General features: G+C 37.7%; 1 protein-coding gene across 4 annotated transcripts in view; it reads left to right on the top strand.

The window, feature by feature from the left end:
• Window positions 1-17,923, top strand: part of KIF16B (kinesin family member 16B) — a 135,660-nt gene that overhangs the window by 31,920 nt on the left and 85,817 nt on the right. For all 4 annotated transcript variants that reach the window (XR_013921984.1, XR_013921985.1, XM_080341996.1 and 1 more), the window contains 2 exons: window positions 1,631-1,696; window positions 4,317-4,376. Coding sequence is in view for 2 of the 4 variants with exons in the window: in XM_080341996.1 (XP_080198122.1) it covers window positions 1,631-1,696; window positions 4,317-4,376 (126 nt within the window). In the remaining 2 variants the exon portion in view is untranslated. The remainder of the gene's footprint in view (window positions 1-1,630; window positions 1,697-4,316; window positions 4,377-17,923) is intronic.

The following is a 17,923-nucleotide window of genomic DNA, read 5'->3' on the forward strand; positions in this document are numbered from 1 at the left end:
TAATCAGAGCTTGATTGCAGTGTGCTGTGGAACAGGTCGTCACCACAGCATACGGAGTCTGAGCAGTAACATTATTTCCTGGGTCTAGCCTGATGGACTGAAGAGGTACTTTATTTACTGGTAGAAGGTATAAGGCATTTAAGATGTATAAATATTAAAATGTAGGAGTATAGATGGGTTTGAACAATTTTTTGTGTGTGTGTATGTGTTTGGCTGCATGGTACATTGGAAAGCACGTAACATGCTGAATATGTAAAAGTATTTTCAGTGGTGGTGTAAGAAAACGTGTGTCATGCTATGCTTCCCTTTTGCACAGCTCTCTTTCTTGTTATAAACACTTGCTGCACAAGCTCAGGCTTATTTCTCCTCTCTTTCCAGGATAGTGAAACCAAACTATCAGTAAGGAATATGCAATTGGCCCAGACCAGTTGTCTTTTCTAAATAATGTCACTTGGGACTGCTAGATTTCATACTTGAGCAAATACGATTGGGAAATAGCTGAAACGATACTTCAGGTTTATTTGTAGAACCATCTTAATTTTACTTTAGATAGACTGTGCAATGTGAAATGTCACTCAGCACAGACTTTTTTTAATAGAAGACTGGTACTTCAGCAAGATTTCATGCTATAAAATATTTGCTGAAAAAGGGGATGGGACCACAGTTGGAAGCTGTAATAGGCATTGTAGATGACTGAGGCGGAGAGCTCTGCTTTGTTACAAACAATTAGAAAACTCTTCATGGGGTTGAATTACTCTGTTGTACTTTTGTTTCTTCTTTATTCTTTAGGAGGGGAAAATTAATTTATTTTCAGAATATGATTTGATTTAGAGTTGTCGAAGTAGATGTAACTTGGACCCCTTTGAAGATCTAATGCTTTAACCTAGTTCTGAGCTGTAAAACAGTGGATATCGCAAAATAAATCTGTTTCAGTTGTAGGATGTGATAAATGGCTGTGTGGGAGACAATAGAAAACTTGCTGAAGTTAATTGAATTTGTGATGGTTGGTAAAACAGCAGGTGGTGTTATGTATGCACAGTAGAATATAAATCTCAGTTTAATTTCTTTTGTAGTTTTCCTTTCTATTCCCAGAATACTGTATTGCAAATCTTTATGTAGATCACTGAAGATACTGGTTACCAAAAAATAGTGCTGGATTCAGTGCAGAAGGTCACAGAACAATGAGTATTGCGCATGTGTGTACATGTTGTATAGTAGTTTTCCTCTTCTAAGGCCAGTTACATTAATATATATTAAAGATAAGCAGTGCACATAAGTATTATAGCAAAATGGTTAACTATTGATGCATAATAAAAAATATAAGGATAGATGTATCAGGAATTACCTGTTAGAAACTTGTGGCTGGTTCCAGTGTCTGCATGCATGTATATCCATAGTGATTGAAAATAGTGCCCTCGAATCGATAACTGGTATTTGAAGTATTTGCTTTGACAAGATTCATTACTCTGTTTACAGTATTTCAAGGTAAAATTATATATATTGCAGTTTAAAATACTTTATCATAAACAATTTAAAAAGTTGAACAATTGAATTTCTTTGATTCAGACAGAAATTGTTACATTTTCCTTCTTTTTCTAAACTTAGTTATGTTTACTCTTTACAATTTCAGATTGCACTCTTGCATTCTCCAATAGCTCTGAGTATGGAAGAAAAGCTTCAGCAGAATGAAGCAAGGGTGAGTTATAATTTCATAAAGCGGTTTTTAATCCAGGAAAAGAAAAGTGGGGAAGCCTGGATGCAATAGTGTTGATAATTATCAGGATTTTTTGGATGCACAACTTAATTTTCTCCCACCATGGTACTGCAAACTGTTTTTAAAAAAAATAGCATTACTCAGACTTTGGAAGAGAGGAGAGGAAAGTATATGGAGTCATTCACCTACATGGCAGCAAATATTTAGTTCTGTATATTCTCAAGAAGTTGCTAATCAACTATAGATGATGATGCTTTTAAAAAACAGGGGCTCCTTAGGTGGTTTAAATGGTAAGGTTTATGCTGGTGCTGCTTGGATCTTTATTAATACAATTAGAGCATGAATGCATTGCTTTGAGCATCTTGTTTTGACCTAAGTAATTGGCACGGTGTCTGTCTGTGCTTTTCAGGATTCCCACTGGTAAAACCAATTTTAAAAGAAACTTCTCAGTGAAATAATACTCTAAAAATAAACCTCATGACAAAAATGGACAAAACATGTGTTTTAGTATGAACTATAGCTGCAAAATAGACTCCAGGCTTCTCCATAAGCCAAGTTTCTGCTGGAAACGCATTTTAGAACTTGGTAGTATATGCAAGAACCCTTATTGTGTTGTGTTCAAAAATTAAAGTAGGACCTGCGTAACCGTAGTAGGAGCCTTCAGTTGCAAATTATCTTTTTCATCTTCATAAGAGGTTTAGAAAACAGTTTGGCTGGATCAGAGCTGAATGATAATATTGGTAGTAGTAGTATTGTTGAGAAAAAACTTCTTCTCAGTAAGGGTGACAGACACTGGAACAGGCTGCCCAGGGAGGTTGTGGAGTCTCCTTCTCTGGAGACATTCAAGACCCACCTGGACATGTTCCTGTGCCACCTCACCTAGGCGTTCCTGCTCCAGCAGGGGGATTGGACTAGATGATCTTTTGAGGTCCCTTCCAATCCCAAACATACTGTGATACTGTGATAGTACATTTAGTATGGTTTTATTTTTGGGCACAAACATAAGGCCTTTATCTAACAGTAGCTGAGTAATATGAAGTGCTGATTATTTGCTAATTACAGTATGTTATTCATGCTTTGACAGTAATCACTGCTTGTCCTGCTCAGAAGTGTTGGCCCCTCTGCGTGGGGAGTATATCGAGCATATTTTATTATCTTTTGTCAGCCTCATTAGAAGGTTATGTGATTACTATTCATGATAATTACAATAGCCATAATTACTGAAAAGTCTTTCTAGGTGTTGCAGTTTATGGCTTTTTTAATAATTGAATGAGTGCAATAATTAATTTGTTTATACAGATCTAAAGATTTTATCACCATATTTAAATTATCTGACAAATATATGGAGGCTTTCTTTAATGAGCTGATTTGTTCTCATATAGGAACAATGTTTAAATGATTTCTGAGGAACAGAAATTATTCTGGTATGGTAAATAGACTTATGGACCTCCATGCTTTTCTTTAAAAGCAACACTAGGACCCATATGGTGCATTGAAAGATGCATTTACTTTTGTCTTTTGAAATCTTGAGATATAGAGATGAGAAAAACTTCTTTAGTTCCCATTGATTAATTTGTAGCTGATCTGCAAAGACAGGTAGGATGGTAAGCTGGAGATATCAAATGTGGAGATGTTTGGAGGAACTGCACTGATTACCTGTGTTGTTTTTTTCTTTTTCTACAATGGTTTTATACATAAAGTAATACAGGGATGTAGCTGGTGGTTTGGTTTTGTTTGTTGGTTTGGGTTTTTTCAGCTTTTTGCAGTTAAAGTGAATTAAAAAAATTGCTTATGGTTTCAAAAGTCTTTGTATTTAATTCCTGCACAGAAATCTGGTGATTTAATAAATGAAAGTGTCTCTCTATATACATGTTGTATCCAAGGTGATTTATGATTCCAAGTCAGCCAAAGCTTTGAGGTGGATGTGCCTGAAGCACCCTCTATGCAGTGCCTTCTAAAAAGCCCAAAAGGCTCTGAAATGAAAGGAACCTTTCCTGGTATGACAACTGTGAAAGTTAACTCATGAGATGGACAAAACCTAAGTGTTCATAGCCAATACTGTCCCTGTCTGTAACGCTTTTGCCAGCAGCTTCCCTCTTGTGTGCTGAATTTGATCAAGTATGTGATTTCTAAGTTGCAGCAAACTCTACTCTGATTCTCTCCTGAAGGCTGCCTGTCGGATTTTTCCTCTGCATGCCATTCTCTGCAGGGTATTTTAGCCTGAACGTGCCTATTTGCACTCTAGGAAAGGAGCTGTTTTGTTATAGCAAAGGGATCAATCTGTGGCAGTAGACTTTATAGGACTGATGAAGCACTTAATGGAATTATTCCATTTCCTCCAAAATGCCTGCCATTATTTGAAGTGGCTATTCCTGTCCTTTGTTTTGTTTTCTACTATAAATAAGATTGTTTCTTTCTTTTTGAGAGAGAGAAATTGTAGGTATTGCCACTTATTGGAGGAGCAACAGTGCTCTTCTAGATGTTTAAGTACTAATGTTCACAAAGAATTGCACAAATATTTAATACTTCTCTGAGAATGCATTATCAAGGACTTCAGAAGAGATGTGATTTTTTTTTTTTCAATATTTGTTTTATTTTATAGGTACAAGAACTGACCAAAGAGTGGACAAACAAGTGGAATGAAACTCAAGATATCTTGAAAGTAAGGAAAACAAATACATTTTCAACTTGGCATTTGAACTAGTCTTAAAAGTTTTTCCTTCAAAAAATGTTTCTGTTCTAAGAGCACATATTCAGGTATGCTGCTATTTTTGAATAAGGTTTTAAATAATTGTTAATAAAAATGAGCACAACTCTTTCTTTGTTTTCACCATATTGACCTTGGTGCAAAACAGCTTATCTCTTAACAAATCTTTAAAATACTGCATGTTCTTATTGAGTTACAAACGAAGAAAACATGGCAGAAGCACCAGTACATCTCTCACTCTCTTGGTGTTTTTGTTGTATCAATAAGACCTGTGAGTAATCACCTTTTATCTAACATTCATCTCAGTGAATGTATTGCATAGTGGATACAGATTTTTGCATTGGCCTTCAGATTCATGTTTCGGTCAGCAATGGCTTGTAAACTTGAAAAACAACTTTCAATGGGATTTCTGCAGTTGAATCTCCTCCAGTAGGTCTTGATCAAACCAGACAGATGCATCTGAGCTAAGTATGCTCTGGAGTCCCAAGCACAGGGATTTTTGCAACTGGTTCACATAAGCTGGTTTACATTGTGCTCTTTATATGACATCTGGAGCAGTTAAATCCATGCGGTGCTCTCTTGTGTTTTATAGATTTAAAACAGATCCAAGGGGGCAACTTGGTGATTTTCTGTGCTGTGATTTTTGCATGATGTAGACTTCAGACTTTTGTGTTCTCTGCATGTATCTTTGCTGCTGTTCAGTTGTATCGGTAAGATTTTATGTTGGCATTTGGCTCATGATTAAGGTGATATTTTAATAGGCTGCTTTATAATTCCACACACGTATATAAGCACATGTGTGTGCGCACACACACAGAGGAATAATTCACAGTTTCCATTCCATAACATAGACTGACATTTTTTACCAAATTTTTTAACTACCCTGTTAAATAAACATTTTGAAAACAAATCTTAAGCATTCATGATTTGCTGTACATAAGCTTGTTAGGACTACAATTCAAGCAAGCATTTAGAAGTAATTTTTTAATTCTCCTTATCACTGAAACTTGATTTTTGTAGTTGATTTTTCTTTCTGTGTATCACTTTAATTTTTTTTGAAAGTTCACCACCATGTCTTTTATCTGACTTCCAAGTAAGCTGAATGACTCCGTGCTTAAAAATAAAGCACAAATAGCGTAGAGAACAGAGCAGAGTTGGTAACTGCCTAGCAGATGGCGTGACAGAATGGACTATTTAATGTCTGTCCACCTACTGAACTGGGAATTACCATCTGCATATTCCTCCAAGATGTTTTGGGTCCAGTTTTACATTATTTCTTTGTTATTTTGTTACCTATATGTACATAGAACTTTATTAATCCTCTCTTTACTCAGGTCTAGGTTGGGGCGTTCATTGTCACATGGAGAGTTTGTGAATTTTAATCAATTGTGAAAATGAACATGATGTAGCGTATGGGAAGTCTTTAAAGCTTAATGTTGGAAATGCACTGATTCTTCCACAGAAAATACAGCATTGTAGAAGTTGTGAAGTGAATAGTTCCTATAAACAAGGGAAAGTTGCATTTGTTAAATAGTTGAACATAGGACTTAAAAACACAGAAGCTGTGATTTTGCTTCTCTGTTATGGAGCTTTTGTTAGTTTAATTCATGTGCCTTCTGTATTTTGCTCTTTTATATGCTGAGATCTGAGTACGTTAACATAGCTTATATTTCACTTTTGGGTTAAAGCTGATAAGACTTTCTTGGCCTTGAAAGCTGAAAATCTGCAAAAGTTTTCTTGGTTGTATTATTTTATTTTGCACAGTTTTACTGAAGATATCAGTACTTTTATTCACTCCTTGTTTAATGATTCCTGAAATCATTGCCAGCAGACAAGTGGAAAAGGGCTGTTTGAAAATTTGCCAGGCTGAGCAGCTACAAAGCTGATTTTAAACTATGGAGAGCAGCCGTGTTTCTTGTAGTTGGACTCCTAGAATTTCACTGGCTTTTTTGTTTCATTATTGATGTACACCCCCTTGCACACAGAGACCTGACACATTGTTCATTTGTAAAACTAGAATGTCTCAGCACCCCTTGAGAGACTGGCTTTGAGTGTCCACCGCACCACAGCCACAACTGCAACTTTTTCCATGCCATAATTCAGTATCTTTCAGGTCATTCTTCATTAAAGTACTTAGAATTTCACGTTTGCATTTATTTATGATTAAAACCTGCTTCTCCTTGCCTCCCCCTGGGCTCACGGTCCTGAGATAGTTGCTGCCCTACAGTGGAGAATTAAAAACCTTTTGCTTTTCAGTCCCTAACACCTTTTGCTCCGAATCTTTTAGGCAGTAGGTTTTGAAAATTAATGTAAACAGCTACCTATTACCTATTAATACATGCCTGCTAGATGCAAGTGCACTTACTAGTAACTGAATGGTATTTGCTATTCTGTTATATGTAGTCACGCATTTTCATTCTAGGTTCTAAATATGAGAGTTCACATGGTTTTGAATTTTTCTCACAGGGGAATGTGAAAATCTGTTCATGTTTAAACCCAAAATAATTGAAAGGGTTTTGCATAAGGCTTGTAAAATACAGGAAGCAAGATTCACAGAGCATGTTGGTATCTTCTACTAGATTAACAGATATTGCTGGAAAAAGTTACCTGGCTTTTACTGAACACAGCGCTTTCATCAGGCCTCACAAAGAAGCGATGCTTTCTGTTTTGCAGGGAAGGTGTTCCTCAAACTTCTTCACCCTTGCCAGTTATTTTGAACCTTGTTTTAAATTAGAGCAGCAACATCTAAATCCTACCTTAAAAATAATTCATAGAGAATGGAAAATACTATCCAGCTAGAAAATACTGAGGAAGAGGGAATACCGTGCGAAGGCAAGGTTTTGATAAAAAGTACTTGGCAGCTTAAAATTCAATTATTTCAGCTGGCACAGTGCCATGTGTGCAGCTGACATGCACATCCCAGTATTCTTCATTATTTCTGCTTGTAGCTTTTATCCCTTTTCACTTTTGTCTCTGTGCATTTCACCCAAAGTTGCAGGTTTCCATCACAGTGTGCATCTTTAGGCTGGGGATGTTGGACTACCCTATCTTGAAATGTTGTCAGTTCTGGATTTGGTGCAGAGTCTGTGTGGCTGAATGTCATTATCAGCTGTGAACATCTTGTATAATCCTTCATATATGCTGTTGTCAGATGGGACGTGTCTTGGACAGGTGATGGGAGTATTGATAACACACTCTCTTTCACCTAAAGCCCAAATCCTCCCATTTTCCTTATGCAAAGATTAGAACACTGCATACATGGGGGGTTTAAATTTGTGCTGGTTCCATATGAGGTATGGCAGTGTTAATCACTCTTGAGTGACAAGTGTTGTTTTCCATGATGATGTTTGCTTTCATGCTTGAACTCCTCACTATTATACAAGAAATAAGGGATTGTAGCATAGAGAGTGTTGGTCTCTTCTCCCAAGTGGCAAGTGATAGGACAAAAGGAAACGGCCTCGAGTTGTGCCAGGGGAAGTTTAGATTGGATATTTGGTAAAAGTTGTTCATGGAAAGGGTTGTCAGGCACTAGAACAGGCTGCCCAGGGAAGTGGTGGAGTCACCATCCCTGGAGGGGTTTAAAAGGTGTGTAGATGAGGCTCTTAAGGACATGGGTTAGTGCCAGAGTCAGATTATTGTTGGACTCTATGATCTTGAAGGTCTCTTCTAACCAAAACGATTCTATGACACTCTAACCTTATTTACCTAGTGCTACACTCCATCCCCTCTTGCTCTTTTTAATCAAGGGGAGGATAGTTTAGTGCTTAATAAACTTAATAAATATGTAGAATGATGCTTCAGCATTGGGTAAAATACTGAATTGAAAGCCAAAGTGATAGCATTTTATCTGAAGCCTGTAACCTTTGGCTTACATCAAATGATAGCAGCTGTTGAAAGAATTGTACTTTACAAACTAGCACTGCTTTACTTTGCTCTTGTATCTTCAGGTGGCTTGGAACCTCAGCACTTATTTAACTCTAGGTTTTTGCTTTCATCTGGCTCTCATTGAAAATTTCAATGGATTTTTTTTCCCCTTCTGTTAATGATCTTCTGTACATATCCCTGAGGAGAAGAGGAGGAAGGAAGAAAAACTGTTTGCTCTTTTTCTTAGTTTAGCCCTTTATGTATTGTTCTGTTAGAGATCAATCCTGGGGTCTGTAATTTCTTCGGATGCTTTCTAAGATGTTAGAGTAACCTATCCAACTTTCGATTTTTCTCTTTCTTTGAGGCTTTAATTGGTACAAAATTTCTTTTGATGTGGCTTCTATATTTGCCTGCATGTGTTGTCATTCTCCTAGAGATCTTTTTTCTTTTACTGGCGTCTTATTTTTGCCATCTCTTGTGCATGTTCCAATTTCTTTCTCTAACCTTTAGCAGCTTTTGTATTAATCTTTTTAAAATGTACACTCCTTTATATAATCCTCTGCTTTTTTTTCCCTCCCAACTTTATTTTAAATTTCTTCTCCCCTTTACTGTTTGTGTAGCTTTTGCCTTCTTTTGATGTATATCTTTTGCACCTAGCATTAAGGTAGAGACTTTATTTTTTTTAAAGTAGATTTAAAGTTACCTTTATTTCATTTTCCTGTTGTTTGCATCTAATCATGTCATTAGCTTTGTGTGGCAGAGCTCAGCTGATGTGAAAGGATGCAGGGAGATCTGTCTTCATGGATTCTGTTAAAGGACAGAGGTTTTTTTGTATGTGTCTAATTCTCATGGTCAATAGTTTAACCAGTAGCTGCGTCAACTGGCTTTGTCCTGTTGGATTTAGTGGCACAGCCTCACTTTCATCAATAATACTAATTCTGCTGCAGCCCTTTACCGCATGTTGTGTAAATATGTTATTGAACACTGTTGATTTGATCTTTTTTTGTGCTCTTTGGTTGAGTACTGCTGGTTAGAGTGCATTTTTATGACTTAACAATGGTTGTTCCTACCCGGGGAAGAAAACTGTTGCTTGTATGTCTGTCTTCAAGCATTAACAGGTACCTTTTTTTTTATATCATGCGTCTTTGGGGAGATGAAATAGTCTTAATTTGCTCTGATGAATACATAAAGACTCAGATATTTCGGTAGGCAAACTCACCTAAATGGAAGAATATTCTTTCTTTATGAATCTTGGCTATACCCAGCAAAGACACTAGGACACCAAAACTCAAAGTAATTGTGTAACTATTTATGAGGTGCTGATTAGGGTGGCAGAAGCTAACAGATTTTTATTTGAATCATTTCCTTTCCATGCTGGTTTGTATACTGTAGTGAACCCTGTCAAGAGCAGTGTGTTGTGTTCTCTATAAATGCTGCTTTAATCTACATAATTTTTAAGCCACAGTTGCTGAATGGTATTTATAGACCTTTATCTCCGTTCTTCTGCCTGTAAAGGCTGGGCACACATCGCCGTTTTCTGTCTTTTTGTTACTTCCTATTAACACTGACTGGCTTGGCTCCTCCTCTTCTCACTTGGTTTATGTTCTACCCCAGTACTTGGTGATCGTGCATTAGTCATGGAATGTAATTCTTATCCAAAAATCTGTCATTGTGACACTTCCCCACTCAATACCTTCCGCAACCAATAAAATCTTGTGGGGTTTGTGCTTATTCCATAGTATGATTACTAGAACATTAGGAACTGAATGCATAATATATTAGTTCTTGATCACTAATGAATAGCTGGTGGTGATTTTTTTTTAAATTTAGATATATGTACATTTTATATATGTAAAATTATGTGATGAACAAAAAATCTACAGCTTTATATTTGTGATTGTTTGTATAACTTTAATTGTTTTAGCACTGGTTAAGTTTGGTTATTGGAAAGTTGCACATAATGTTGTTTTTATGAAAGGCATCAATGTAGGCTTTAATCCTGAGTTTAAAAAGTACCTGTGGCTTTTTGAGATCTCTTTGAAACTTTGGAACACAGGTCCTAAAATGGTTGTATTTACAGGTTGAATGGAAAAAAGAGAGTTATAAGAATGATGTGCATTTATATACAAAACAATGTATGCATCATACTGTATTTAAACTGTTCATTTTCAGTTTTGACATATGTGTTTATTTGTATGTTTGGCAAGAGAAAAGCTTGTTTCTAAGGATTTTTAACGTTTCAGTAAGTGAATCATTTTTGTAGAGTTGTTCCTAGTTAGACATGTTGGTGTTGCATCTTGGTTATGATGTCTGTTGGCTGTGTTTGAAACATAACTACTTTTAATAGGAGAGTTAAATCTGTACTTTGATTTTATTTGTTATAACTTCTTCTATTTGTCATCTGTATTAGACAACGCTCATTGTGTGCTTCTCATTTTTGTTTCCTTTCTACAAGTTGTCTTCTGCTTGCATTTTTAAGAAGAGGTTCAAAAATCACTGCAAAATTAAAATAGGGTAGCGTATCTATGGACCTGGCAGAAAGAATTTGTCAGATGTTACTGCTGAATTTGTTTTCTTTTAGAAAAGTTGATAGGATAAATAGAACAACAACTAGGGCCAGAGAGTTGTGGTCAATGAGGCGGAGTCCAGTTAGAGGCCAGTATCTAGTGGAGTGCCTCAAGGGTCAGTACTGGGGCCTATATTATTCAATATATTCATCAATGATTTGGACGAGGGAATAGAGTGTACTATCAGCAAGTTTGCTGATGACACTAAGCTGGGAGGAGTGGCTGACACGCCAGAAGGCTGTGCTGCCATCCAAGAGACCTGGTCAGGCTGGAGAGTTGGGCAGGGAAAAATTTAATGAAATATAACAAGGGGAAGTGTAGAGTCCTGCATCTGGGCAGGAACAACCCCAGGTTCCAGTATAAGTTGGGGAATGACCTATTAGACAGCAGTGTAGGGGAAAGGGACCTGGGGGTCCTGGTGGACAACAGGATGACCATGAGCCAGCACTGTGCCCTTGTGGCCAGGAAGGCCAATGGCATCCTGGGGTGTATTAGAAGGGGGGTGGTTAGTAGATTGAGAGAGGTTCTCCTTCATCTCTACTCTGCCCTGGTGAGACCACATCTGGAATATTGTGTCCAGTTCTGGGCCCCTCAGTTCCAGCAGGACAGGGAACTGCTGGAGAGGGTCCAGTGCAGGGCAACGAAGACGATGAAGGAAGTGGAGCATCTCCCTTATGAGGAAAGGCTGAGGGAGCTGGGGCTCTTTAGCTTTGAGAAGAGGAGACTGAGGGGTGACCTCATTAATGTTTACAGTTATATAAAGGGTGAGTGTCAGGAGGATGGAGCCAGGCTCTTCTCAGTGACAACCAATGATAGGACAAGGGGTAATGGGTTCAAACCGGAGTCTCCTACTCTGGAAATATTCAAAACCTGCCTGGACACCTTCCTGTGTAACCTCATCTGGGTGTTCCTGCTCTGGCAGGGGGATTGGACTGGATGAGCTTTTGAGGTCCCTTCCAAACTCTAACATTCTCTGATTCTATATTTGCTTTCTCAACAGTTGTTTGCCCTCCAAGAATTATGTAGTATATGTACATTTATCAAACTGAATTTGTATGGAAAGGAAAAATGCACATTTGAATTAGTCTCTTATTAACATATTACGCTTAGTAGGATTCCCTTTAGCCGGTTTGTGAATGTTATGCAGAAGACAAGATACTAAGAAAGTTTTAAAAGTGCTGATGTTAATTATTCTTGCCTATCTCAGTCAGAAATCACAATAAATGATGATAGCTTCTTTTTCTAGAAGCCTGTTTAAATGTGATTTTGGTTTCTTACACTAGATGTCACTGCAGATACAAAAATACAGGTTTTTCTGCATGCTTAATTCAGATTTAATACAGATATTTTAAGGCAAAATGATTTGCAATATCTTGACTTTCATTGCTGTTCGGATCTACTAAAATAAGATTATGAAAATGCCAAAACATTGGCTTAGGAGCAAGTCCCGAAGAACCTGAGTAACTGTTTTGACAGAAATGCTTCTAAACAACGATTCACAGGTGGGATGCACTGTAAAGTGGTTATGTACATTTGAAATTTTTGCAATTATTTGTCAGTACATTATTCAACTCTCTTTTTCAGAATACTATGTATCTAGAGTAGTTCACAAATTACCTAAAGCCTTTAAACCATATTTATTTTCTTAACTTTATTATAGCTCTGATACTTTATAGATATAAAAGAACAGTTTCTGGAAGAGGTTGTATCTTTTATTTGACCAGGTAATATTGTTGAGAAAGCAAACAGGCTTTTGCACATACAGATCTTTCACCAGGCTGCTTCTACTATTTGTTTTCTTTTAATGGATCGTGCAGTTGAAAAGCCAGAAGCAATGATGTGCAGCTTCTATTTATGACCATTTCCCTTAACATTCTTCTGTTCATTAATCACTTCTGTACATTTAGAATTGAATGTCAGTACATTATAATTTAAAAAATTTGGGGATTTTCCCATCTTTTTTTGCGAAAGTTGTCTGGCAACAAGGAAATGTTTCCTGTTCTCAATCCAGTATTTACCCACAACTCCTGCCTCCTGAATGAAGACCAGTAATATCTAGTTTAGCTCTTGGTTTTCTTAGGGTTTGTTTTCTTATACCTGGCCTTGTGCATTACTTATTTATTTCCCAGGTGCAGCAGCTGCTGGCAGTGGTTGTAGTCTATAAAATCATCTGCTCTGCTTGTGAGATTTAAAGATGGGATGAATTGTCGTTACTAAATGTCACATAGCTTCCCTCCCCCAAAGCCTCTATGGATAGACTTCTTGTTCTATAGGGGTCTCTTCAGAAGCCAGAACATGAAAATGTGGCATTGTATCTTCCTGCCCCATGTTTTGTTGTTGTTGTTAAGATGAAATGAATGTATTTACATCCCAGGATCTTTATGCTATTGGCCAACACACGGATTTCTGTTTTGGAGTTTGAGTTTGGACAGAGATCAATCCAACATGATCTGTTTTACCATAGATAGACATTGTTTTTTCATACTGTATTACGAAACAGATGCCATTATTAAATTATGACTATTATTATAACTGATCATCTCTCTTCAGTCTGGTATGTATGCCGAGGACAATGCTGACTGAGAAGAAAGAAAGACAGTGGAATTTCCTATAAAAGCAAACAAACAGGAACTTTTTAAGGGGTGTTATGGTTGTCCTGAGATACACATTACTTTTTCTTCGGGAGGGCAGCTCTCATTGCTCTTCACTCACCAGTGATTTTTTCAGGGCTTTGTCTACTCTCAGCATTGGCTTGCTGTTGTCAGAGGAAGAAAAAATACCAAATTGGGAACTGGTGCTACTGATGTACTGTAGGTCTTTTCCTAATAGAAGCGCTATTGAAAGGGTCCCAGCCACCTGGGGAACGCCAAGTGCAGCAGTCAAAAGTAGATTTCAAAAGAAATAGTTGTCTGATTTCAAGTCTGTCTCTGCCACCTGTGTTCATCTTATTAAGAAACCTCCCTTCTTTCTTGTAGCCTCTTTAGCTGCTTACGATGGCTCTGCGGTTGGTCTGACCACTTTTAACTTTCAGTTTCTGCTAGAAGGTTGCAATCAAGAGATGCCTAATGCTACTGATTGTTTTTTATTTCAGTTTTAAACCGTTTTACCCACTTCAAACCACCTGGACCATCAGAGAAGCACGGTTGGAGGTCGCCGTTTCTGAGCTCACCAACCACGGATTAAGGCAGGGTTGAATAGTTTGGCTAATCCAGGCTACACATTCCAAAAGAGGCCCTCGGGTTTCTAGGAATAACCATACTCCCAAGTATTTCACCGCTGTCCTCCTTACAACTGGGGCTCTGCATTTGTAGATTATCCAGGCCACGCTTAGCTTTAATCCATCCCTTGGGTTTGTAGGAGGTTTTCAAATGAGAGGGAGTCAAACAAGAGTGAGTTGCCTTTGAAATCCTTTCTACGGCTCAGATGCCACTTGTTCAACAATTCCTCCTGGGCATTTGGTCTGCTTTTCTATTAATTTTCTTGTGGCAGGAAGGGGAGCTAAATTGAAAGCAGTGGAAGCTCCCAATTTAGCCTGTAGAAAATAGAAGAAGAAATATGCCCTGAAAGCTGTTTCTTCTAAAGGGTCAGTGGAGAAGCAGTGGGAAGGAGAAAAGACAATATAAATTCCTCATTGCTCTTGGTTATGGAAGGTTAAACAAGCATTCCAATATCAACATTTTAGACAAAAACCATAAATTTATCTTGAGTCCTTCAGCAAGGAACTATTTCTAATGGCAGTGTGTATTGACTATGAATACTAGAGCAATTTTATTCACCTGGTGTTTTTAGCAGTGTATTTAGGAGTTTATTACTGCATGATTCTGATGGCTCTAAGCACATGGGACTGTTCTTCAGTTTCATTCAATCTCTGTACCTCAGCAGCTGGGCTGTGAGGGACAAGGATGTGCTGGCAACCAAGCCTGTGCAGCTTCCTCTGCAAAAGGCACTGCTATTGCATTGCTAATCCTGAAGTCTTTTGTGGTTTTTGTTTTTCGTTTGTTTGGTTTTGTTTGGGTTTTTTTCCCTCCTTGGTAGTTCTTGCGTACTAGTTTGCATAGTCCTACTCTTTCCTTCAGTTTCTTTCAATGGCAAGGCTTACATTTTGTCCCTGAGGAAGGAACTAATAGATTTAATCTATTACATTAGATCCATCTCTGCAGAACTAGAGGTGAATTTTTAGGTAAATAATAAACAAAACACAACTCCAGATAAGTGACACACTTCTTAATTCTCCCATCCACAAAGAAACACACAAAAACCAAAGAAGCTTTTAAAATGAATAAATGTATTAGCTATGAGACTATTTTTTTTCCTGTACAATTCCAGGACTCATTCATCATGCAGCTTTAGCAACAGATGAGGTAGGAGTCCTGTAGATAATAGTCTAGTTCACTGCATTCTCTTGATTCATTCCCAGAGTACAGTCTATGGAATGAATTATTCACAGGTCCTGTAGAAAATATATGATCATGTAATTAAAGACTGTATTGTAATACATATGGGAGAAGAGGATGAATTAAGATAGTCTGTTTCTTTCTCTTCAAGCCAGGCCCGTTCTCCCTTTTAGATACCAGCACAAAGAATACTGAGAGTAGATTTGTTGTCTCTTTGTTGGAAGGTATAGTTAATCCTGCTAGGAAGGATCACTAATGGCAAGAAAAGTCTTGTTCTCAGCCCAAAATATCAGTGCTGCAACACGTAGACTTGTGTTTCCCTTGAGACTGGTGTATGCTCAGTGTGTCACGAATAGGAAGAGATGAAGCCTGCTCCACTCCAGCAAAATGCTCTGTGTACCTCATTTTTTGAACTAGAGGAAGAGTTTTCCCTTAAACCCAGACTGGTCAGGGCAGAAACCAGCCTGGAGCAGATGCTCTAGCTGAGAAAATGGCAGCCTTTATGGTTTGAGTTTTATAAGCCACTGGAGAGCAGGATTTTGCAGGCTAGTATCCAGGAAGCCTGAGCAGCCAAGCAGGCACTTCTATTAACAATTAGCCAAATCCTGCCGTTCTATTCAGGGAATTTTTCTCAGACGTCAGCAGTAGTTCTGTCTGTAGAAGGTCTAAAGTGTCCAGGAGCAGAGGCTGCAACTTGTCAAGTTTGTCCTTGCAATTCTAGGAATGAAGGCCCAGTTTCCTGAGGAATTACCTTGAATCTGCCAAAACTTCTGATGGAAATCCTTGCAGCTTGTTAAGTATAGTGGTGCTTTGAGGTACCACTACAATAACAGGGTTTCTGTGTATTGTAATAATAGACAGCTGCACGTCAGCAGTGAGCACGTGGCAATCAGTTTTGAGGGGGAAAGAGAAACAATGAAAAATGGGAAAGGTAAGATGACCTTATGAGAGTAAAACCTGCTCCTGTAATTCTCTTATTCTTTAAAGGAATAGCATCATTAACTTTCCATCATTTTAGCTTCACTATCTTAGGAATTCATCATTTGAGCAGTTCTGCTTCTGCCTTTTTAATTGACATTAGTTTCAGAGAGCTATCGATGCCTGTGTGGGCTGCTGCTGTAGCGTCTGCACTTTCACAGTAAGCAGTTCACAACAAAACTACAGTTTTCTGATCTTAGTTGTTGTACACTTTTTAATGGGTTTTCTTGATTGACGGGGATCATGTGGCCTAAAGCTCTAGGAGACTGCGAAAAATCTGGGAAGTTTCTCCTCAGTTGTGGTTTTTATGGCTCTGGATAGTAGAATTTTCTTCCTCTTGGAAGGCTAAAGAGTTTTAATTTTACTAACCTTTGTGTTTTAATTGTACTTAAACTGACTGGCAGCCAGAGAGATGGTGTTATTACTTTGTCCCCTTGATTAGAAAGAGAATATGCAGTGGGAATTTGTACCTTACCTAAAATATGAGGGAATCAATATCCTCTTTCATAATTGATGATTAAATAATTTATTTATTGCTTATAAAGGAAAAACATATTATTTAATGTTCAAAATCATTTTATTGATGTCCTAGGATAGTACAAAACATAGCTTTGGCATGTCCACGGATTAAGAAGGATATGCCTCATCACTGATGGTGTGTTCCATATTTCCTCCTCTCTTCCCCTTGCCTCCCAAATAGCACCTGTAGCAGGTACTCAGAATTTATTTTATTATTCTAGAAATCATACATCTGTGAACCTGAACATAGTAAAACATAGTACAGATATTTGATGTTGTGTATACAACTTTATAGAATACAGAAAAAGCTTGTTTAACAGACACCCACTAAGGAAAGGAGCAGAAACACTGATACAATATGGAACAAAACAGCTTTTCCTAGTTAATGTGTAGGCTGCCACTTTAATGGGAATCTCAAATATTTCAAAGTTGTTTTCTTGGAAGAGAGATATTTTTTTTTACCCTGGAATTGTCTTGTCAATCACGACTAGACACAATTGAATTTCTTTCAGCTACTGCTCAGTGTTTTGTCTGGGCTGATCTCTTTGCAGAAGGTATTTTGTAAGGGAGCCATCCTGAGGAGCTAGAAGGGTCTCCATGTAACCAGTTCCCATCTAAAATAAAACAAGCTAAATACTCAGCTGTGCTTCTTCTTTTATCTTTTAAGAAATAGTTAGTAGTAAGCCCAAGCCAGATTTCATAATCTTTTGAAGTATTTTTTTCCTCTTACCTCTTGTTTCTCCCATCCATCCATCCATCCAACCAACCAACCAACCAACCAACCAACCAACCAACCAATGTTTTCTCATGCTTTGCAGTAAAGTTCCTTGTTCCTCTTTTAGTTCTTTGAGCAATATTGTGCTTGGAGAAATCTTTTTACATTCTAAGTCATCGTATCAATAACTTTGCTAATGCTGGCGTTTCTAGTGTTTCCTGGCATACATTTCCAATATTTCCTAATATTGGCACAATGACTATGGATATGCTAGTTGTCTGGAAAAATGTTGATGAAATGTCTGCCTGTCATCCAGGAGGCCCTCCAGCATTTAAAAGTAAGGAGTGGGTCTGTTCCATCTCTCAGCGTGTAGTCTGGATAGTTTAACCCATCAACAAAAATGCAAAAAGCTCTGTGAACATATCTGTGTTGTTTCAAAATCATTTTTCTGCCACTGTTACTGTA

The sequence above is a fragment of the Nesoenas mayeri genome, assembly GCF_963082525.1.
Source record: "Nesoenas mayeri genome assembly, chromosome: 3".
Classification (NCBI taxonomy): Eukaryota; Metazoa; Chordata; class Aves; order Columbiformes; family Columbidae; genus Nesoenas; species Nesoenas mayeri.